Source organism: Capsicum annuum, chromosome 11 (genome assembly GCF_002878395.1).
Source record: "Capsicum annuum cultivar UCD-10X-F1 chromosome 11, UCD10Xv1.1, whole genome shotgun sequence".
NCBI lineage: Eukaryota > Viridiplantae > Streptophyta > Magnoliopsida > Solanales > Solanaceae > Capsicum > Capsicum annuum.
Window position 1 is genome coordinate 107,813,652 of NC_061121.1, and position 23,887 is coordinate 107,837,538.

General features: G+C 35.3%; 1 protein-coding gene across 1 annotated transcript; it reads left to right on the forward strand.

Moving 5' to 3' along the window:
* The first annotated feature begins 355 nt into the window (after nt 1-355).
* LOC107847562 lies at nt 356-13,383 on the forward strand. The gene is made up of 14 exons (XM_016691896.2): nt 356-634; nt 1,609-1,768; nt 2,445-2,702; nt 2,931-3,105; nt 3,378-3,439; nt 3,613-3,776; nt 4,057-4,154; nt 4,598-4,656; nt 4,733-4,867; nt 4,946-5,193; nt 5,298-5,457; nt 5,624-5,699; nt 5,801-5,845; nt 13,057-13,383. The coding sequence occupies exons 1-14, from the start codon at nt 582-584 to the stop codon at nt 13,266-13,268; spliced, it is 1,905 nt and encodes a 634-aa protein (XP_016547382.1). The 5' UTR covers nt 356-581; the 3' UTR covers nt 13,269-13,383.
* Nucleotides 13,384-23,887: the final 10,504 nt, after the last annotated feature.

Consider the following 23,887-nt stretch of genomic DNA (forward strand, 5'->3'; position numbering starts at 1 on the left):
CGATATATTTAATTATGAATTTTTAATAATGTAGTAGTCCTTTCAACATGAAAATCAATTGAGATTTTAAATTTAACAAGTATTTTATTTTTATTTATTGTTTATAACTTAAAAGTGCAAAGAAATATTTTTTTATTTATAACAACAAAATAAAATTTAAATATCAATACATATATACTAATATCTTTCTATAGTAATCATAAATTTTTCGAATAAATACAAAATAAAGAATAATTTGATTGTAGAAATTATTACTATTATCATTATTATTATTATTATTATTATTATTCTTGGTTAAATGAATTATCAATTTCAGTGTGAGAAGTCCTACATCAGCAAAGCATAACAGAAAATAGACATGATCCACCTTTGTCTGCTGACACTTGTCGTTTCCTCCGAAACGCCATCCTATGATCATGTCTTCCCAATCTCACTTCCTCACATATCAACTTACCATCAACCTATTTTTCAATTAACCCATTTTCATTCATTTTTGCTATCATCTTCAATCCCTCAACTAAATCACTTAATTTCGCTGTTCATCCACTTTGTTTAAAGAATACTACTTCGAATTCTGAAAAATGATCTTGAAAGCTTCTATATTCATCATTTTCATCACTCTTTTTGTTCACTGGTATCCTCATAACTTTTAGTTTAGTTTCTTTGCTTTTCGTGTTATAATTAAATAGTAGTACTGCATATGTCGTTAGAGGGAAAAAAACAAATGCATTAAATTTGATTAATCTTTAGCTTATTTGATGCAAGTTTTAATCTTTTTCGAGTATTCAAAGTTCAGTGGCATCTCCAAGTGTGTATTTTTTTCCTTTTTATCCTTTATATTAAAGTAACTGTATAAAGTAAGGATAGTCAAATTTATATTTCAAAATATCATTTATAATGTTAAATTTAGTAAAATTTGTTCCAAGTAAAAATGAAACTGAGGGAGTAAATTGTTAGACTCTCAAATTGGAAAGGTGACACATAAATTGGTCGGGAGAGAGTAATTATTTCTCTGGCAAAATCATGTATAATTCATGGAATTTCAGCATTAATCCAGTCTGGGGTTTCTGTCTATCAGTAACTTGAGTACTATCAAGTGGTACTTATAAGTTCTGATCCACTAGAGAAACAAAACCCACATTTGTTTTTGATAAAACGAAAAATTCAGATGCATTTTGACCTCTTAATTTGCTCAAAGTGTGCAAGTTCTAATCTTTTGAATCAGAGGCGGAGCCAGGATTTCCTTAAGGGGGTTCAAAATTTGAAGAAAAACTCATCGAAGGGGTTCAACATCTAGAATATATAAATAAAAATTATTTTAACCATGTATTAATAATATAATTTTCCATCAAAGAGGGTTCGTCCGAACCCCCTTTAATAGGCTAGCTCCGCCTCCGTTTTGAATATTGACATTTTGTCATCATGGTGGCATCTGTTAGGCTGTTATAGAGATGGGTGGTACAAGAAGTTTTTGACTTATGAGTTGGGCCAATCTTTATATTGTTGATTTTCAATTGTTTTCCTGTTAGATAATAAATTACATGTATTGTTGAAAAGATGACTATTTTATGATCAAATTATAATATATTTGAGTATTCATAACCACAGGGAAACCTCAGAAGCTGAAGCTCAGGGTGATATTGGACGAGCCAATTTGCCACCAAGAGGTTGGAACTCTTATGACTCGTTTTGTTGGACCATCTCCGAGGAAGAGTTTCTTAAGAATGCAGAACTTGTAGCACAACGATTAAAACCTTATGGTTATCAGGTAATAGTATATGCTTTTATGGTGTGTTTGTTGTGATGGAAAATGACCTCCATGATAACCCTTTTCTGGTGTTTGGTTATGGGAAAAATGTTTTCCATCGAAAGGGGGAAATTTGACTTTACTCACTTATTGACATAATTAATTTTACTTGTAACTGAAACTTCATATTATTAATTTTAAGTAATCAAAAGTTTCATCTAAACACCCTTTGTAATTTGCTACTCCCTCCGTTCAATTTTGTTTGTTTGGTTTTGACTTGACACAAAGCTTAAGAAAATAAAAAAGACATTTAGAGCTTGCAGTCTTAAACAAAAGATGGGTCGAATGTACAAAAATGTCTTTTAATCTTGTGGTCTCAGACATGCCATGTGAAAATTTAGAACTAAACAGTTGTCAAAAAAGGAAAGAATCATAGTTTTTGAAATGGACTAAAAAGGAAATAATACAAACATATTGATACGAAGGGAGTAATATTATTATGAATCTCTGGTGCATAGTCCTTTTCAGAAAATATTTCCCACTCTCCACCAAACACCGGAAAACATTTTCCAGAGGGAATGAATTTCATCATACTAAACACTCCCTAAAATTAGAATGCGTAGAATTTAGGTTCTTTTACAATTCCAACGTGCTTTTGCTTTCGTCTAAGTTCTGTAAACTTTTGGATTCTGTGCAGTATGTTGTGGTGGACTTTCTTTGGTATAGGAAGAAAATAATGGGTGCTTATACTGATTCTTATGGTTATGATGTCTTTGATGAGTGGGGAAGGATGCTTCCTGACCCTGGAAGATGGCCTTCCTCTCAAGGTGGAAAAGGATTTTCTGAAGTGGCCCAAAAGGTTCATAGCATGGGCCTGAAATTTGGGATTCATGTAATGAGAGGTTTAAGTGTGCAAGCATTCAATGCTAACACCCTCATATTGGATACCACTACGGTATTGCTCTTTATCCCCAACCAATTCAACTTTATGCTTTTATTTATAGACATTAATATTGGTATATGCAGTCCAATTTCGTTAGACTGGAAAATGCAGCTTCTTGGGCAAGTTCATACCCATTTTTATCTAATGTGTTGATGATGGCTGATAAAGTTCATCTTGTAAGGTCTTGTACATACTAGTAACTATAACAAATGCATAACTTCTTGGTGACACATCCAACAGGGCAAAGCTTATGAGGAGGCTGATCGGCAATGGCGTGCACAAGATATAGGAATTAAGGAGAGGACTTGCTCATGGATGAAAAATGGTTTCATGAGTGTGAATACCAAGTTGGGAGCTGGAAGAGCATTTCTTAGGTCACTTTATCAAAATTATGCTGACTGGGGTGTTGATTTTGGTAAGACATATTCAAGAAAATTATTGGGAGGTATATTTCTATGGGTTATGATGATGCTTTGATGCGATCAAAAGTCTGATTTGACGTGAAACCATAACTTAAGAGATTTACATTATGTCATAAGCCCAATGATTATGCTTTCTAGGAAAACTTCTTTGAGAAGCAGGACTAATCCTTGTTTGGATTGTCCATGATAAAAATCCATATCATTGTTTAACAGTTGAGTTTTCTGTGCTTTATCTCAAAGGAACTTTCTGTTTTTTCTTCTTCAGTGAAACATGACTGTGTATTCGGTGATGACTTGGATTTACATGAAATTAAAGTTGTTTCAGAGGTAAGGTGGTTATGTTTCTTCACCTTAACCCACTGCATCTTGCCCCTTTTAATGGTGCTATGACATGATTTTACTTTCTGAAAGGACAAACAAGTAACAAAATGGCTGAAAGATTTGTCTTTGGATTCAACAATGGCAAGTGAGAAATGTGATAACAATGTACTTATCTGTAGGTATTAAATGAGCTTAACCGACCTATCATATATTCCTTGTCCCCTGGAACTAATGCAAAACCAATCATTGCGAAGGAAGTAAGTGGTTTGGTCAATATGTATCGGATAACCGGGGATGACTGGGATACTTGGAATGATGTGTCTGTCCACTTCAACGTTGCGAGGTAAATTATTGAATCTGTTCTAATAATTTGTCTGGATTTCTTGTTTTTTCCTTAGTTGCTTCCAAAAGCTTATTTTCACACTGTGAACTGTGATTGTGCATCTATTTCATAAATTTGACATAGAAGTTCCTTGAGTTGTAAATAGTTGAGCAGTATGGTCAAGTGCCTAACAATCAGATTATGTTTCAGCCCAAATTTTATCTTCTAGTTTGTTTTTTTGTCAGTAATACTATTTTATAATTTAGCTGTTGACATAGGTTTGTCCTTACCCTCGTCTCAGGGACTTCACTGCTGCTAACTTAGTAGGAATCAAGGGCCTGAAGGGGAAATCGTGGCCCGACTTAGATATGCTACCACTTGGATGGCTATCGGATGCAGGTAAAGGATTGTTTTTAATCTCTGTATTTGTTAAACTATAAAATAATATTATCATTTCTGAAAGGATTCTGTGTAGTTTGCCAATGGTACATGCTTGTTTGATGCATATTCATTCTCATCAGATTCTGTTTATTTAATTGCAAAGTGTAAGGTTCTCCCTCTATTACTATTTAAGGAGATAAATGCAAATTATTGCTCCTAGATCTTCAAGCTAGAGAGATTCTTTGCAGCTTAAGTTAAATGTTAAACAGAAAAAAGTTCATCATATTGCAAACATATAGTATTCTCCTACAATTTCTATTGCTTAGCTAGCTTGGTTAGATTTCAACATCAACCAATTTGGTTACTATGGTTCTTCCCCGCATCATAATTATGTGTTTCTCTTGGGCAAAACAAGGAGGAAAATCCGGCATGGAAATATTATAGACTCCTTTCTGGTGCAGGTTCAAATAAAGGTCCACACAGATATTCTAGGCTTAATCTGGATGAGCAACGTACTCAGGTAATTTTCCCGCAGAGGTTCTGCAATTATGCCATAGCTCCAGTCACTGGATTATATTCAATGGATCTTCTGGCAGGTGACTCTATGGTCCATGGTCAGGTCCCCTCTCATCTTTGGTGGAGATATGAGACAGCTTGACGATGCTACATTTAGTCTTCTTACAAATCCTACTCTTTTGGAGATTAACTGGTTTAGCTCAAACAACATGGAGGTATGTGAATAAATTGACTCAACTTTTGGCTTCACTTAGGCTTACAATTTAATCCTAAGCTGATGTTTTCAAATGCAGTTTCATTATGTGACAGGTTCTTTGAGTTCATCTGGGAAACATGGCTTGACTCACCATAACAAGGATAAAGAAAAAATAAATGTGTTGGAGATGAGAGTTTTGACTCTAAGGAGCTGCAAAGATGTAAATGCAAATGGTTGGTCTACCAAAGTTCTTGACAATGATCTAGAGCAAGTATGCTGGGAAGAGAACTCAAATAAACGCAAGGCACGTTTTTGTCTATACAAGAGAGAAGCACTTTCAGCATCGTAATATTTTCAACTTCCTCTGATTCATCCAATTCTATCATAATTTTGTTTAGCTATATTTGTCGATCTTCCTGGCTCATGAATGAAATTTGTCCTTCATGCAGAGAAGGGGAGATGGTATATAAGCACCAAAATCACGGGAAACCTCACTTATTGGTAACAGAGAGAACAGAATTTTGTTTTGGTGCATCTTCAAATAAAAAGCTTACAGCTAAAGAGTTGAGCAGAGGTTCATTTTCACGGTGCAGATCACATGCCAATCAGGTAATTCAGTTTGAATTTTCTGACATATGATTTGTTCTACTTACAGCAAATCATGCCACAAGAAGTTCTGTGCATTCTTTGAAGAAATCAAGACTTTTGAAGGTTCGTCTAGTCTGTGGTGTCTGGTAATCACTGGCTAACTATGCTGTTGATTTTTGCATAACAGATGTGGGAGTTGAACTTGAACGGAACCCTTACAAATAGTTATTCTGGTCTTTGCGCTACCATGGATCTTGTCAAAGGCCAGTTTCTTTTCATCTGGATAACTTGCCTACATTCCACTATATATGTCCAACTTAGAGAGTGATATCTACTACTATGTACTGATTCTTCTTTCATGCAGCTTCTTCTGGTGGAGTTAGGTCCTGGCTTGCAACTGGAAGGAGAGGTATGGTTTCTCTAACGAAAAATTTATTCCACAGAGAGACAACGGATATCACTGACCCTAAAAGAGAATGTCTTTAAGGAGTGATGGTGAAGTATATATACATTCTATTTGTTGAGTCTTGTGAATCTGATGAAAGGGATATAATTATGGGAATTTGCAGTAATTAACCTAAAGATAAGGTAGATGCAAGCAAGCTGCTATGTTGGTAAATTAAGAGAATATCTAAGGTTGAATTAACAGAGTGTAGTCCTGAACAGAATCAAAGTTCTTGGAATATGAACTCTGTAAGTTGCAGATTAGAGAAGAAGTGAGAACAGAGAAGAAATGGAGTGGAGAGCTTGATCATTGATTGAATCTTGTGTTTTCTTAGCTTTACATGTAGTGAGTAGCGTGTATATATATTGTTACATGAAGGATCTAGAAGCTAACTTCCTAACTAACTCTATCAACTATACTTCACACAGTTAGTTAAATAACTAACTTTCTGAAACAGATTAACTGTTACATTGAACTTGTAGCTCTTTCTTCTTCTTTCAACACTCTCCCTCAAGCTAGTTGATCCTAAATAGATTTAGGATGCCTAGTTTGGACATCAAATGTTCCTGTTGAGCTCTGTTGAGGCCCTCAGTTAGCACATCAGTTGGTTGATCCCTGGTAGGAATATAGTTGACTATAACACTCAATCTCCCTTATGAAGTGGCAGTCTATTTCAATGTGCTTGGTCCTTTCATGATATACAGGATTGGATGCAATTTGTATTGCTGACTTGCTATTATTGTGAATTTTTGCAGGCTGTTTGACATCAATCCCAATGTCCTTTAATAGTCCCAGTAACCAGACAAGTTCAGCCACAGTTGCTGTAATGCTTCTGTATTCAGCTTCAGCTGAACTCCTGGAAATTGTGTTTTGCTTCTTAGATTTACAGGAAACAATAGATTCTCCTAACTTTACCAAGTAGCCAGTGATTGATCTTCTTGAGAATGGACATGATGCCCAATCTGCATTACAGTATGCAGAGACTTCTGCATTTGCTTGACTGGACATTAATACTCCTTGTCCAGATTTCTTCTTAGTGTGTTGACTAGTCTGATAGCAGCATCCATGTGAGATTTTTTGGTTGTTGTAGAAACTGACTGAGAGTCTGGACACTATAAGCAATATCAGGTCTAGTCAAAGTGAGATGCAACAGTTTTCCTAGTCTCTGATAAGCATGCAGATTAGCTGGTGGATCAGTGGGTCCTTGCTCATTTTTATAGATATGATCATTATACTCCTTAGTAGTCAACTTGATGTTTGTGTCTATAGGTGTAGCAGCTAGTTTAGCAGCACCAAGTCCCAATTTAGATACAAGCTCTAATGCATATTTTCTCTGGTGCATCAAAATACCTTCTTTTGATCTTGCAAATTCAATACCTAAGAAAAATTTGAGTTCACCTAGATCTTTCATCGTGAAGGCTTGCTGAAGTTTGTCTTTTGTGTCTTCAATCAGTCTTAGAGTGTCTCCTGTGATTAACATATCATCTACATAGACTAAGACAATAGTAGTACCTTCACTATTGTGCTTTATGTATAGAGAGTGATTTAGCTGAGTCTATTTGAATCTCATTTTCAACAAGGCTTCAGATAGCTTGGCATTCCACTGCTTGGGAGCCTGTTTGAGACCATACAGGGACTTCAAGAGTCTACACACTGGTTTATGAACCAATGCTTTTGAGCTGCAATGGCAAGAATTGTTCTCACTGTTTTCATCATAACAACAGGTCAGAATGTCTCTTGAAAATCAATTCCTTCTTGCTGGCTATAACCCTTAGCAACCAACCTTGCTTTGAATCTTTCTACCTCACCAGTAACTTTATACTTTACTTTGAAGATCCATTTACAGCCTATAGGTTTCTTACCTTCAGGTAGACTAGTGATCTCCCAAGTTTGATTACCTTCAAGTGCTGCAATCTCAATTTTCATTGCTTCTATCCACCTAGGATCTTTCACAGCCTCATTGTAAGTGGCAGGTTCAGTGGTAGTGGATGAATTTGCTATGCAAGCTTGGTACTTGGGAGATAGTCTATCATATGTCATGTATTTACTTTAAGCATAAGGTTCTTCCTGATGTATGTTGAGAGACACAAAATCCTTGAGCCATAAAGGAGCCTTTCTAGTTCTGGCAGTCCTCCTTGCAACAACTTGTACTTGCTCCTCAGCTTGAGGCACATTTGATGTTTGACCCTGATCATCTTGCACTTGTGTAGCTTTTGCCTGCATCCCGGGATTAGTATGTTCCACTATTGGTGTTTGAGTAGTTTCTGTATCATGTGAGAGCATCATATCAGGTGTATATAAGTCTGACCAATTAGATAATGTCTCATTGAGTTTAGCAGCTGTGAGATGTTGAGTTTGAGTAGCTTGTTCTTTGAAAGGGAATACTTCTTCTCTAAAGCTGACATCTCTGTTGACAAAAAATATTTTGTTTGCATGATCATATAGTAAATATCCCTTCTGAGTTTCTGAATAGCCCATTAATATACATTCTCTTGTTCTAGATTGCAATTTATCTAATTGTTGGACTATTTTAGCATAGCATAGACAACCTAGAGTTCTCATATGACCAATAGCAGGTTTCTTTCCGTATACTCTCATATGGTGACATATAATCTAGTATAGCTGTAGGCAACCTGTTGATTATATATACTGCTGCTTTGACACACAAACCCCAGAATTTAATAGGTATTGCACCTTGAAATCTAAGTGCCCTAGTGACTTCTAAAATGTGCCTGTGTTTTCTCTCAGCCACTCCATTTTGTTGAGGGTTGTAGGCACAAGCTGTTTAATGGAGGATGCCTAATTTTGTAAACAAAGCATGACATGCTGAGTTTACAAACTCAGAACCATTGTCAGACCTAATGATTTTAATATTCTTATCAAACTGAGTCTTGACATACTGAATAAACTGAGAAAGTGACACGCACACACATCAGACTTAAGCTTAAGTAAATAGATCCAAGTCATTCTAGAGTAGTCATCAACTATTGTTAAAAAGTATCTATTTCCTTCAATTGTGGGAACTTTGTAGGGGCCCATACATCCATGTGTAACAATTCAAATGTGCTAGAAGTCTTAATACATGTAGCAGGAAAAGGAAGCCTAGCTTGCTTTGCACATGGGCAAACTACACACTCAGTGATCTTATTGGCAGATATGATATTATCTATGGATAGAACTCTCTTGAGTACATTAGTTGAGGCATGTCCTAGTCTATTATGCCATAAGGCTATGTCTAGATTTACACTATCAATAACAGAATCACATATAGATGTAGTGGTTGAATCAGTAAGTGCATCAGATCTTTGAGTAATCATTGCAGCATCATTCATAGTAGTGTTGGCAAGAACATATAATTCATCAGCTTCTCTACCAATCCCCTTCACCTTCCCACAGTAAAGATCCTGAAATACACAAATCAGGATAAAAAACAACTAAACGATGTTGTTCTTTTGTAAGTTTAGATACTGACAGTAAGTTAAACTTAAACTGAGGGAGGTGAAAAACATTTGTGATAGTGTCTTGTCCAAACACATTATATGAACCAACATGTGTGACTAGAGATATATCACCATTTGGTAGGTATACTCTTTTTGGCACTTCACTGTTAGATATAGAGGTCTTGATTAAGGCACTGAGATCTGCAACCATGTGATTGGTTGCACCTGTGTCTATAATCCATGGACCCGTACTGTTGGAGCCTATTGACTCTACATTTTACCTGCAGCATGAGCTGAATACTTAGCCATGTCTTCTTTGTGTAGTAGCTGTAGAATTTGAGCTTATTGTTCATTAGTGAATGTGCATGGAGTTGGTTGATGTGCAGCTCCTCCTAACATAGACTTGACAGCAATTGTAATACTATTATCTTGAGGTAGTGTGGAGTAAGTAGTCTGCATATGTCCTGCATTTTCTATGTCATTGCAGACTACATTTGCACCTGCACTAGTGCCAATTTTCTTTCTGAATTTGAAATCAGCAGGGTAACCAACCATTTTCCAGCAATTCTCCCTTGTATGACCTCTGATCTTGCAGATTTCACAGTAAAGAGTGTGACTTTTTGAATTGTTTATTTTGTTGTACTCCTCTGGTAAACACTGTTGACTCATTTCCTTTAGGATAAAGATCATTGTCTCTAGAGAACATAGCAGAATCATATCCTGTAGAAGTTGGATTAGCACCAAGAATACCAGTTGCAGCACCTACAGATCTTTGACTCTCATCACTGATTACCATAGCATAAGCTTGGTTAATAGTTGGTAGTGGATTCATAAGCAATATCTGGCTTCTTGCCTGACCATATGACTCATTTAACCCCATCAAGAATTGAAACAACTTTAATTTCTGAAGATGGGCAACATAATCTTTTGATGTTTCACAGTTGCACCCTGGAATACGCACTAAAGCTTCAAATTCTTCCCACAGATCTTTCAGTCTTGAGTAATAGAGAGATACAGAAGTTGTTCCCTGGGATAGAGTAGCTATCTCCTTGTGAAGATTGAAAGTTCTTGACCCATCAATCTTGTTGAACCTCTCACCGAGATCATTCCAGACTGCTTGAGCACTTTTAGCATACATTATACCTCCAAGCAAGTTCTTAGCTACTGCACTCATGATCCAAGAGAGAACAATGACATTCACTCTTTCCTTGTGATTGCCCAATTCAGGATAGAATTTTTCCTTGGAACAAGAACCATCTACCATTCCTAGTTTATTCCTTCCTAACAGTGAGAGTCTCATAGATCGAAACCGCATTGAGAAATTTTCAATTCCAGTTAATTGAAATGAAATGATTTGTAAACCACTTACATATAAGGAATGCAAGAACAGAGGGTGATTGTAGTCGACTCCAACAGAGTTTTGTGCACCTGTTGCACCATTTGCTGAGCTTGAAGATTCCTCAACATTTGCACCATTGTTAGAAGGTAGCACCATTGTTGTAAATCGATTTCTTGAGATTCTTGAAACTGAATGTTGCGGAAGCTAAAACTTAATCTTCGAAGTGAGCATAAAATCGCATGGCTCTGATACCATGAACAGAATCAAAGTTCTTGGTATATGAACTCCGTAAGTTGCAGATTAGAGAAGAAGGAAGAAGAGAGAACAGAGAAGAAATGGAGTGGAGAGCTTGATCATTGATTGAATCTTGTGTTTTCTTAGCTTTACATGTAGTGAGTAGCATGTATATATATTGTTACATGGAAGGATCTAGAAGCTAACTTCCTAACTAACTCTATCAACTATACTTCACACAGTTACTTAAATAACTAACTTCTTGAAACAGATTAACTGTTACATTGAACTTGTAGCTCTTTATCCTTCTTTCAACAAGTCCTAATCAACAACAACAACAACAACAAACCCAGTGTATTCCCACCTAGTGGGGTTTGGGGGGTAAGATGTACGCAGTCCATACCTCTACCTCTGATGAAGTAGAAAGGCTGTTTCCGATAGACCCCCGGCTCAAGGCACGAGATACCACACAAACACATAGTAAAGCACAGAAGCAGATTACATAACATAAATACGGCACCCATAAGTAGTATAAAGCAGAGGAAAGCACACAGATTCGTAATAAAACATGGAACACGGAAGACGAAATCATAATAGGAATAAAACCCCCACCAAGTAATTTCCTACACTAGCGACCCAAACTGGCCCTAATCCTCTGCCGAAATTCGCGCCCTCCAGACCTTCCTATCTAGGGTCATGTCCTCGGTGAGCTGTAACTGTTCCATGTCCCGTCTGATCACCTCGCCCCAGTACTTCTTCGGCCTACCCCTACCCCGCCTAAAACCATCCAACGCTAGCCTCTCACACCTACGGACCGGGGCATCCATGCCCCTCCTCTTCACGTGTCCGAACCATCTCAATCGTGCTTCCCGCATCTTGCACTCCACTGAAGTCACACCAACCTTCTCCCGGATAGTCTCATTCCGAACTCTATCCCCTCTAGTCAGTCCACACATCCAGCGCAACATCCGCATTTCTTCCACCTTCATTTTTTGGATGTGGGAGTTCTTAACTGGCCAACACTCCGCTCCATACAACAAGACCGGACGGACTACCACCCTGTAGAATTTGCCTTTAAGCTTGGGCGGCACCTTCTTATCACACAGCACCCCCGACGCGAGTTTCCACTTCATCCATCCCGCCCCAATACGGTGCGAGACATCCTCGTCAATCTCACCGTTACTCTGGATCACGGACCCAAGATACTTGAACTTATCCCTCTTACATACCTCCTGTGCTTCCAGCTTCACTACCACCTCATTTTCCCGCCTCACGTCATTAAACTTGCATTCCACATACTCTGTCTTGCTTCTGCTCACCCTGAACCCTTTAGACTCAAGAGTTTGCCTCCACACCTCTAATTTGTCATTCACACCCCCTCGAGTCTCATCTATCATAACTACATCGTCTGCAAAAAGCATACACCACGGCACCTCCCCTTGAATGCGCCGCGTCAACACATCCATCACCAACGCAAACAAAAAGGGACTAAGAGTAGATCCCTGATGCAATCCTGTCAGGACAGTGAATAAGACCACTGTCGTATGTTGAAAGATACGCGCTAATTGGCTAGAAATTTGTCTATCGTATGTGGTTCCTTAGCATTGAGCTATGCTAAAGCTATAAAATGTAAGCTAACTAGCTAAGTGAGTCCATTGTAAGCCTACATGTATTACAGATCCTTGCAAATGTCAATCTATGCAGTAAGCATCAGCCCCTGCGATTATAGTTTACTAATCAATTATTAGATGGTTTTTTCATTTACATTATCTGTGCAGTTGAAGCAATAATAGCAGGGTATTTCTTGGGTTACCATATCTAGCTTGGTTTGAATAGTTAAGACGATATAAATGTTTTTACATTATGTATGCAATTGTACCAATAATAGCAGTGATGCCTAGTTATAATACCAGGCTATTATTTCTCGGGTTACCATATCAGGCTTGCTATGAATAGTTAAAGACGATATAAAGAGTTTTTACATTATCTGTGTGGTGGAACCAATGATAGCAGGCTATTTCTCAGGTTACCATATCAGGCTTGCTTTGAATAGTTGCACATTATTGTAGTTCAATTTAACTTGGTGGTGTAAAAGACTTGCACACTGTCGGTTCACAGAATTTTGGAATCTGACATCAGTATACCGTTCCGTACATTTTCAGGAGAAATCTACTTGGCGTTTTTCAATTTAAACAATCAGGCGACACAAATGTCAGCAAAAATATCAGAGATAGCCAATGCAATTCATGCTACAAGTTCAATCTGCAGTGGCAGAGAAGTATGGAGTGGCACAAATCTTGGAGCCATAAAGGATTCAATACGCACGTCAGTAAAAGCTCACGGCTGTGCACTGTTTGTCTTGAACTGCAGATAAATGTTGGATTATACACTTGAGGAAGTTCTACATCCACGTTGTCTATTCATCTTTTGTACAACTGTTGGATCCTTTAGTGAGACGAAATAATAATATCCTTGTCTCTTTTTTAAAAGAAGAATCTATCATTATCATTAGAAGTTGGTTAATTGCATGCCTCGTAAGAAAAGACATACGACGAACCGCCTGCCTCAGAGTGGCGCTAAGAATCCGAAGTTGCCTTCCTTCTCCTCTGAGGCTGATAATGTACACTACTGAGGCCCCTTGGCCCAGGCATAGACAGACGGTCTCATATATGGAGAAAAAGATGGTTGATGTCAGTAGATTAATCTACTCATTGATGAGGCATATTGTTTCCTGGACCTTCGGGATTTTCCTGCAAGTTGGTACCCTCTGTATTATCAGTTCTTTGGTTTGAAAATACAAAACTATCCTCTACAAACAAAAAGTTATATTTTGATACACTTGCAGGAAAATCCGGCATGTTATTTCATTGGTTTGCAGTGGTTATTCCATAAAATTCAATTATATTACTGCTATATTAGAAAAGGCAAAGATTTGAACATGCTTGTGCTTCAAGGTTATTTTTGTCTTTTTGATTTAGTTGATATACATGTGTCATCATGTCACAAGAAAAATGGTCAAACCCATCGACAGCTCCCTCAACTTGCACTATCTTTCACTTTGACACCTCAAATGGACATTGGTTACTTTTGGCACCTCAAGTAGCATATAAATGTGTCATTTTGACATTTTTTGCTGAATCAGCAAAATTATACAAGGTGTGTGTATTACACGTGCTGTTGACATGTAAAGTGACAAATAGTATGCCGACATTTGTCATTTTTCTAAAAGATAATTTTAAAATCATTAATTTAAATTAAAAAAAATCAATAATTACCCCTCTTTCCCCCCCCCCCCCCCTCTCCCTTACCTCCCCCACCCTAACATCATCTTCTCTAAATGTCCAGCAACAATGCCCCCCCTCCCTACCCCCAACCTTCAAAATCATCTTCTAAATGCAGCAGTGCCTCCCCTCTCACCCCCAATACCCCACCCCCAACATTGTTTCTCTAACTCACCCCCACCCTCTAAAATTTTAAATCTCTGAAATTTCAAATTTCAACTTGTTAGAGACGGAAGCCATTGATGGACCTTCACTAAACACACACAATTTCTTTCTTCCTCTTTGTGATGATTCATGTTTAAAAAAATGAATTCTTCAGTCAAATTAAATTGGGGCAAAACACAGATGTCGTCATTGTCTTTTTCCGTAGCTGTTACGGTAGAGACGACCTTACCGGTGATGGTCGTCGTCGTTAAGATGACTGTTATCGGTGAGGTTTCTTCCTCTTGATGCCTGTATATGTGGATTCTTTAATCATATTATGCAAAATTCAGTTGAAAAAGTTGTTTATTGGATCAAATTGAGAAATACTAAATTGGAAAAAAATAAAATTAATAGTATAACTCAATAAAATATTGTTAAAATTTATCAAAAGTTTGAGGAATGAAGGGGAGAATTCATTAATATCAAAAATTAAAATTAATGGTGAAGAAAATGAATTCTTCAACAATGGAAGCTTGTGAAGGAAAAACATAGTGGAAAAGGGAGAAAGAAGGAGAAGATAGAGGATAAAATTACAAAAATACCCCTCAGAACGCGTTCAAAATGCGTGTCATACGTCCATTGTTGATTCAACAAAAAGTGTCAAAACGACACACTTTATAGCTACTTGAGGTGTCAAAAGTGAACAACGTGCACTTGAGGTGCCAAAGTGAAAGATGGTGTCAAGTTGAGGGGGCTGTCAATGGATTTGGCCCAAGAAAAATACTTCCAACTTTCTCCTCCTTTGTGTTTCTTTCTTTGTCTCTCCTTTTTTCTTCTTTCTGTTTTCAGTTTCTCTTTTCTAAACAATCTATATATAATAATAAATGAGACATTGGAGGTTGCTATGTGGTACCGCTCAATGGTCTCCATTCTCATTTTCTCTTTTTTTAAAAAAAAAAAAATTTTAAATTGTTTTCAAATAATAATAAAGAAGACATTGGAGGCTACTGATGTGGCATATCTCAATGGTCTTCATTCCCATTTTTCTTTTTTCTCACTTTTTAAAAATTTTTCAAATATTTTTTTTTTAAAAATTATTTTCATAACTCATATTTTTTTATCCTCATAAATTATATTCTTAATTAGTATTAATATATTCATAATTTCTAATTCTTTTATATTCATAACCCCCAATAATTTAATTTTACATTAATTACGCGAAATGAAGTCTGGAGGATACAATTCAGAGAAATATTATAAAAAGCCAAGAAAGATTCTCAGTTCTCCCCCATCTTTTAGCTTGGGATGCTTTTTAGTTGATTATTTTAGTCTATTAACTCTTACTTTTTTTTTCTTCTTTTTTAAGTGAAATATGAAATTTTAGAGGATGGATTTACTTAGAGCCATAAGCCATTGTTGAAGAGACATATCCGAATAGCAATCAGCGTATTAAATATATAATGAAAAAATGCATCAAAACGCCCCTAAACTTGTGACTCCAACATACTTTAGCACTTAAACTTAACTGACATTATATACCCTCCTTAAAAACTTCAAAGTGCATTATTTTCACCCCTTCGTCCATCCAACCGCGGCGCGTGTTTCCCCATCAAATCAAAGCCCGTTGAAGGTCAAAATTTAATAAAAAAAATAAAAATTAAAACCAAGGCAACGTACCATTTGCCCCAAATTGATTAAGAATCCTAATCTTTCTTTCTTTTCTCCTCTTCCTCATCTTCAATCAAGCCAAGATTTGAAATTCCTTTGAAAATCAAGCCTTTACTTCATTATAAGGTATAGTTCATCTCTTCTATTAAAAAAATTATTCTTTCTTATCAAGTTTTTTCTATTTTATGTAATTTTTTGGAATGAATTCTTTGCAGCACATCATGAGATCAATTAACTTGAGTAGGCTTTGTATGGAGGAGAGTGATTTTCTTTGAATCAAGATGTTCGATGCAATCATGGATTTGTGGTTCCTTTGAAGACATCTCAGATTTCGACGAATCCCGGTAGAAGATATTGGGCTTGTAATTACTATAGGGTAAAGAAGATATTTTTCTCTCAATTTCTCATTTTTTTTATCCCAACTGATTCAATTGAATTCTGATTTCTTCCTTTTTAATCATAGAAGGGTCCAACATCTTGCAATTTTTGGTGTTAGAGGGATAAAGAAAATACAGATTCGAGGTTCAAATTTGTAATTCCTAAATTGATTGAAAAATTAGGTGAGCTTGAGAATATAGTGGAATAATCTCAATATAACAAGTCTACATCATTCAATGAAGTTAGAAAATTGATTGCGAAAACTTCTGAAGAAGTTGATAAGTCTAGAGTATCCAAATAAGATGATAATTGTGTAGATATGAAGTTGAAGAAGCTGAAATAAGAGATTGAGAAGATGAAAGAAAGAGAGAAGAAGTGGAGAAGTAACATGGCTAAAGGAATGACTAAGGATAATGCATTTTTTTCATTGTGTTTTGTTGTTATGCTGTTGTTATAGCTACTAGCTATTGATTTGGAATGATCTACATAAATAAAGACTCAATAAAATTACCTTAGAATTTGATGTAGTTAGTTGGTAAAATGGTGTGTATCATCCTTTATTTTGAAATGAATTTGATTTTTTTAAATTATTCTTGACTTAGTTTTAGTGTAATGTAGTTCTTTATCTTTGCATTGTATTTGAAATTGAGTAAATTTTATTAGGTCTTGTGGGATGATATTTTAGTGTAATGTTTTCTTTAGGATTACAAATGGAATGTTGTTGTTCTTATTGGACTGTCAAACATGACTCAATCCAAAGTGCAGACAGTTGCATAATGATATGATAAAAAAAATAGTTAAAATTAGGCATCAAAATAGTGCAGTCACAGTTGCATACATACCAAAGATTGTGAATACATTGCAGTCATAACTGCATAATTGTTTGACAAAAAAAATTAAGTTAGTACAGTCACAGCTGCATAACTAAAAGAGTACAATATTACATTGCAGTCACAACTACATAATTATTTTTTAAAAAGTCAACTTCATTCATAATTGAACAAAACATTCATCGAAAGTAATGCAGCCACAATTGCATACCAGTCACTACGAAATCTTCAACTAGACAGCTGATGAGCCTGTTTGGCTCATATGGTTCATTTCGGCAGTTTTGAACCTTGTCTTCATTCTCTTTTGTGCTCTATTTCTTGAAGTCCTTGTTGGGTCACAATATGTTTTCCTTTACATTTGACACCTGATCTTGGCCTGTGTTGCCCAAGATTTTCAGTCACTATAAAAGAGTTCAAAGGCATTCCAGGCTGCATTAACACAAGAATAAGTTATCTTAGGAATTTGATTGGTACGATATATCTTAATTTTAGGGAGTTTTATTATTTTTTTAAGCTCAAATTTTTTATATTATTATTTACTTTTTGTGTTTATATAACATAACAAAATTTACAATTAAAATATATGATAAAATGTATCCTATCTACATAGAAGGTGTCACATAAGTATAAAAATGACAGTAATATAGCAAAATTGAGTTTAGAAATGTGGTAAAACTCATGTGAGTTAAAGTGTGTTGTATCAACTTTAGCTATAGTTGGGGGAGGTAATAGTGTCTTGAGATCTGCTTGAAAATTGAAAATTGTGAAATCATTCAACTTACATTGTGGATTGTAAAACCACTTTGTGTATGTAGCACTTCCATACCAACCAACCTTGGCTTTTTTAAAGTTATCCCACTACCCCTACCAGCAACACCACCAACATTAGATGCACCAGCAGTAGAAATACCTCTACCTCTACCAGCAATAACACTAATTTAGATATAGCAGCAACAAAAGTTCCTCCACCTCTTCCAACAACGCCAACTGACCCTCTACCTATTCTACCAACACCAACAGTCCCTCTACCCCTTTCAGCAATACCAATAGACCGTCTTCCCTTTTCAGCAACACCAATAGACCCTCTTCCTCTTCCAGTCACACCAACCACATTTAGAGTAGGAAGAGTAGTAGCCTATTATACAACAAAAAATTATTTAATAAGAATTAATAGCAAATAAAAAATCCAAGTGATTACATGTTTTGTAGAACCCTTAAGTCTTCCTCTTTCTCTACTTGTGTTTGGTTGAATCTGCAGAAGAACCAACACTTGACATTGCTGAAATTTTCCCTCTTCCTCTACCAGTAGTAGCTTTTGCACTCAAAGGACAACCCCTCTTATTATGGCCCTTAGCATGACAAGTATTGCATATCATCTCAACACCTTTTTAAAATAGTTTACATGTCTTGTTTTTAGACTGCTCTTTCCTTCTACTCTTACTAGGTCTGCCAGGTAGTTTTCTAGTTTTAGGAGGTATAACAGGAAGGTTGATTGATTGTGGCCATATTTTCATTCCAGTGACAGGTTGAATGAAGTATTTATAGGTCTTGAGGTAAGTTTGCTTGCTATACCAATGTGCAACATAGTGAATAGGCTCCAATCTTCTAAAATGTAGTGTAACTATAGCATGACAGCAAGGTATACCCTTTAGCATCCAAGATATACAAGTACAAGCTTTGTTACTCAAATTCACTATAAAAGTATTACCCTAAATGTCCTTAACCTCAAAACCATATCCACCATTCCATTCAAGTGTACACTTTATTGATTTTGATGTGTTCTCTTTCAATACTTTTAAAGCCTTTAGTGAAATATTTGTTATCCAAGTATCAAAGAACTCCCTTAGTTGTCTAACTCTTCTCATCATTTTGATTCTTATTTCCTCAAGAATTATAATGATAGTCTTGTGTCTTGGACCCAATATCCATGAATTAAAACTTTCAGCCATGTTGTTGTCAACACTATCACAACAATATAAATTTTTGAAGTAGACCTTAGACCATCTTTCAATGTTGTACCACAATTGATCATCTATTATCTTGTCACCTAAAATCTCCATATGATCTAGATTTTTTCTCAATTCTTGCTCATATGTAGACTTGACACATCTCCAAAAATAATTCCTTCTTTCAATGGCTTTTCAGTCTTTGGACTAGTTAGCAAAAATGTGTCTTGCACACATTCTTTGTTTTGCATTTGACAGCAACTCCTGAATAGCAGTGTCAAGACCTTTCAATAAAATATAAAAAAATTAGGTGACATAATAATAAATTAAGTAAAATTAAATAATGAAGAGATAAGAGAGAAAAAAATAACCTTCTGCATATCAGAAATAGTTGTTAATTTTGTCCCATCTCCAAGCTCAAGATCATCCTTTACTAGCCTAATAAACTATCTCCAAGTGAAGTTATTTTCAACTTCTGGCCAGTGGTAGCATCTGATTGTTCCCATCTTTGCAAACTACTACAAGTAATCGTCCTTTGCAAATACCTTTTAATAAGCAACCATCAAACCCAATACATCTTCTACATCCAGCTTTGAATGTTTTCTTCAAAGCATCAAAACAAATATAAAATGACTGGAATATTCTTGCACCTTCAAAAGTTTCTTCACTAAGCCTCACCACACACGTGCTTCCTGGATTAGTCTTTGAAAGCTCATCCCTATAATTCAATATTCTTTTAAATTCCTTCATATGATCACCATAGTTTCTTCCAAGATAATATTTCTAGATTTTCTTGCCACAGCTCTACCAACATACACCTTCAAATCTTTTTTTCACCAAATTTTGCAATTGAAAAACTCTAATTCTTCGCTCAGAAATAATTCTGTCCTTGTACCTTTCTGCTAGGTATTTTGAATTAACTAATTTATTTTTTATTATGGCAGTATATTTATAGAATGGACTATGATTTTTCACAACAAAAACCCTTTTCCTTGAATCATGAATACCAAACAATAACCAAGGACAACTATTTACATATTTTACACTCACCCTAGTTGGTTTATTAATAAACTTGTCCAATTCTACATGTTCTTGAACTGCATACCTAGTGATAACTTTTCTGAATTTCTTAACATTTTCAAAACATAAATCAGTTTCTCAAATAACTAACCTACAAGTAGGATCAAACACAATTTCTGTAGGTCTTTTTGCTTTCCTCATTTTTTCCCACTACTTGAAGCCTGTTGGACCTCATCTTCAACATCAGCATTTACGTCACTATCTATTTCAAAGCTAGCCTCTTCATCTAAATCAAAATATGGCTCATTACCACCTATCTTATCCTCCAAAGTATTTTTTCTGGATAAATACTCATCATATCCAATATCAACTCTTTTTTTACCTAATTTAACCCCTTCAGCTCTAGGATACCTTTTTTTCTTTTTTAGTTTGGCAGCTCTTTTACCTTTTATCAAAGTCCTAACTTCCTCATGAACATCACTTCCATATCATTATCAATTTCATCAAACAAGTCTCTATAACTTGAATCTTCACTATTTTCACTTGCACTTTCCCAATCAGATTCAATAATTGGAAATTCTGATGTAGTAGCAGTAAAAGACCCACCAACCTCTTCTCCAACACCTGTTGAAGATGCACCAACCTTCTCTCCAACACCATTAGAATCCCTACCACACAACTCTTCACCAACACCAGCAGAAACCCTACCCACCTCTTCTCTAATACTTGTTGAAGCTGCACCAACCTCTTCTCCAACACCAGTAGATTTTTGAGTTTGTGCAGCCTTTTCAAACCCTAAATTTTGACTATCCTCATGTGTTTGACCAGACTCTTTATCAAAAAAAGAACTAGATTCTCCATCCAAATGGGTTTTATATTCAAAAGTAAGAACGGAGGGGAGAGGGGACCAAAATAGACTTTTCAATTAAATGTGATACAAATAGGTCAACAATATCTTCATTTTTTAGTTGGGGTACAATAACCAAAATATCACTATCAGATGTAACTTTAACCAACTTAAAAGACTTAGGTGGTCTAATAAAAACCATACAAGATATACCCAATTTCTTTAACATATCCTACAAACTCAAAGTAAGAGAATTTATCAACATCTACATCCAAACAATCTGTAACAATACCTCCGACGTATTTAATTTGAGGTTTTCATTGTAAAATTTCTTCATGGTGAAACCTTAATGTAATGTACACAAAATTCATTGTCAAACTGCAAAAAAGTTAAAAAAGACATATGCATTAGCAAAAATAAAAACAAAAACAAAAACATAAAAATCCTAAATCCTTCGAAAAATGAATGGATTAAAATCCTAGATTATGTAAATGAAAAATACCTCCAAGATTTCAGTATTTAGGCACAAATACGTTGATTCAACTGAAAAGTCCTTCAATAATTTCAGTATTTTTGAACACAAATATGTTAATTCAAGCGACTAGGTCATTTTGATTAGGATGGGAATGAAGAGAATGATGGTTTTAGATGATTTTGGGGGTATTTTATTAAATCGGGTCAGGTTTATGAAAACGGATCAAAAATTTAATTAAATATAAATTGGATCAGGTTAAGTAAGGACCAATTTTTTAAATGACATGGACCAATTAAAAAGTGTGTGGTCCTACAACACTAAGGCTTGACCTAGTTGGATGGACGAGGGGTTGAAAATAATACACTTTGAAGTTTTTAAGAGGGTATATAAATGTCAGTTAAGTTTAAGTGCTAAAGTAAGTTGGAGTGACAAGTTTAGGAGGGTTTTGATGCATTTTCTCATATATAATTGGATATATTTAATTAGATACAACGTAAATCACTACATGAGATACATACATACATACATATATATATATATATACATACAACCACACACTTTATCGGCTAGCAGGTTCTAAATACGCCTCTGCTTTTTTTGTTGAAGAAATATCAAACTGTCAAGATAATAGTCACTTATGAATACTCAGGTACAGGTCAAATGAACATTTTTCTGCACATATTTGAAGGATTAGATATCTCAAAGAGGATGACGAGAAGTAGTAATGTTCGGAATTAGGAACTCTTTTATCCTTCAATCAATAAAAAAATATTTACATACCTCCACACTTTCTAACTTTTCATATCTCTTACTTCAGTCCTCTTTTAACAATATTATGATTGATTTTATCTATTTTCTCATATAGAAGAACTTATCCTTATTTGTGTATGCGTATTTCATATTTTTGTTAGTTATTTTTGTTATTTTATGGTGTTCAGGTAAAAGAATCTGTAAACATGCAACACCAACTTCAGCTCTAGTTCAAGTCTAAGACAAGAACACTTTTGAAGTTACTTAACACCTTCAACACTAGATTATGAATAATATATCTAAGAAATGTGTTTATTTTCAAAAAATAGATGAAATAGAATTTGTAAGGCCAAGTCCCCCGACTTCACAGAGTGTCCTTAAGGAATAATTTCCCTCACTGTATCTGAGGTTATGGAATCTTTCTCCCAGAATAAAATAGCCTTCAATCCGAAAAATAGCGGTATCTCAAATTGTAGGATTCAACGAACCCACTCAACAGTTTGATTGATCACACAGAATATTTTGAAGACAAGAAGAGAGTTTGTAATTTAAAAAATTCGTAGCTAAATCTGTGGATGAAAGCAGGTTTATATAGCCTTCATATGCCTCTTCTGAAAAGTGGCAATGGTTGACTTAAAAGGTGTGAACTTTCCTGAAAAATCATGTCTGTTCGTCCAAAGATTACATCTTTTCCGAACAGAAAAACCATTTCATGAATCAGTGTGTCATTTCGTTGAAAGATTGCATCCTTCTGAAGCATCAGTTAGAAATAGTGCATCCTTCTGAAGCATCAGTTTGAAACGCTGCATGCATGCATATAAATGGAGGATCAAAACTACTGCATTTTTATTTTCCCTTCAGATTAAATTTTTGTCAAATAAATTTTGTCCAAAAAGAGCCAAAGTCGAGCGATGATGACGGCGCGAGACATCTCTTATTTCTTCCCTCACTTACCAAGTGGAGTAAGTGTTTCTTAATATAAACACTTGAAAGTCACATTCTCCCACCCATGTAGGAGAAATACTAGACTTTTCATTTTAGAGTACACTTTCCATTTTAGTGTTTTCTTCTCTATTTTTCCTTCCACTTGGGTTCCTCCATTTTCCATTCACACTTTTCATATACTTTAAACCCAATAATTTTTTCACCCAAAAATTTATTTACTCTATAATTGATTGTCATACAAAATTTGAAATTTTTATTAAACACAATCATAAAATTTTTTTTGGAGCATTTAGTATATACATATGCCTTACATCTAAATGAAATTGTGAAAGATTTTTAATAAAGGTATATGAATTTTATAATTCTTTATTATTTCTATGATTTTTTGGCCTTAAAAAGAATAATACTTATCACTGTGATTACATGAATTTCAAGCCGAGGTTGATGAGTTATTGAAAGGTTTTTATATGTCTAAAGTTGAGTTTTTCTCTATTTCCTCTACATTTAATTACAATTTACAAATAAGAAAAGAACACATTTTTTTTATTTCCCCCCTTTAAAACTACTTTCTTTCTTTTACTCTATTCGTGTTATTTCAAGTAGCCCAAAATCAATGTCTTTTAATGATTGGGGGTGATAGTAATTTTTTATCTTAATTATAACGTCCCTCCTGCTATATATATATTTAACAGTTGAGAGATATCTATTT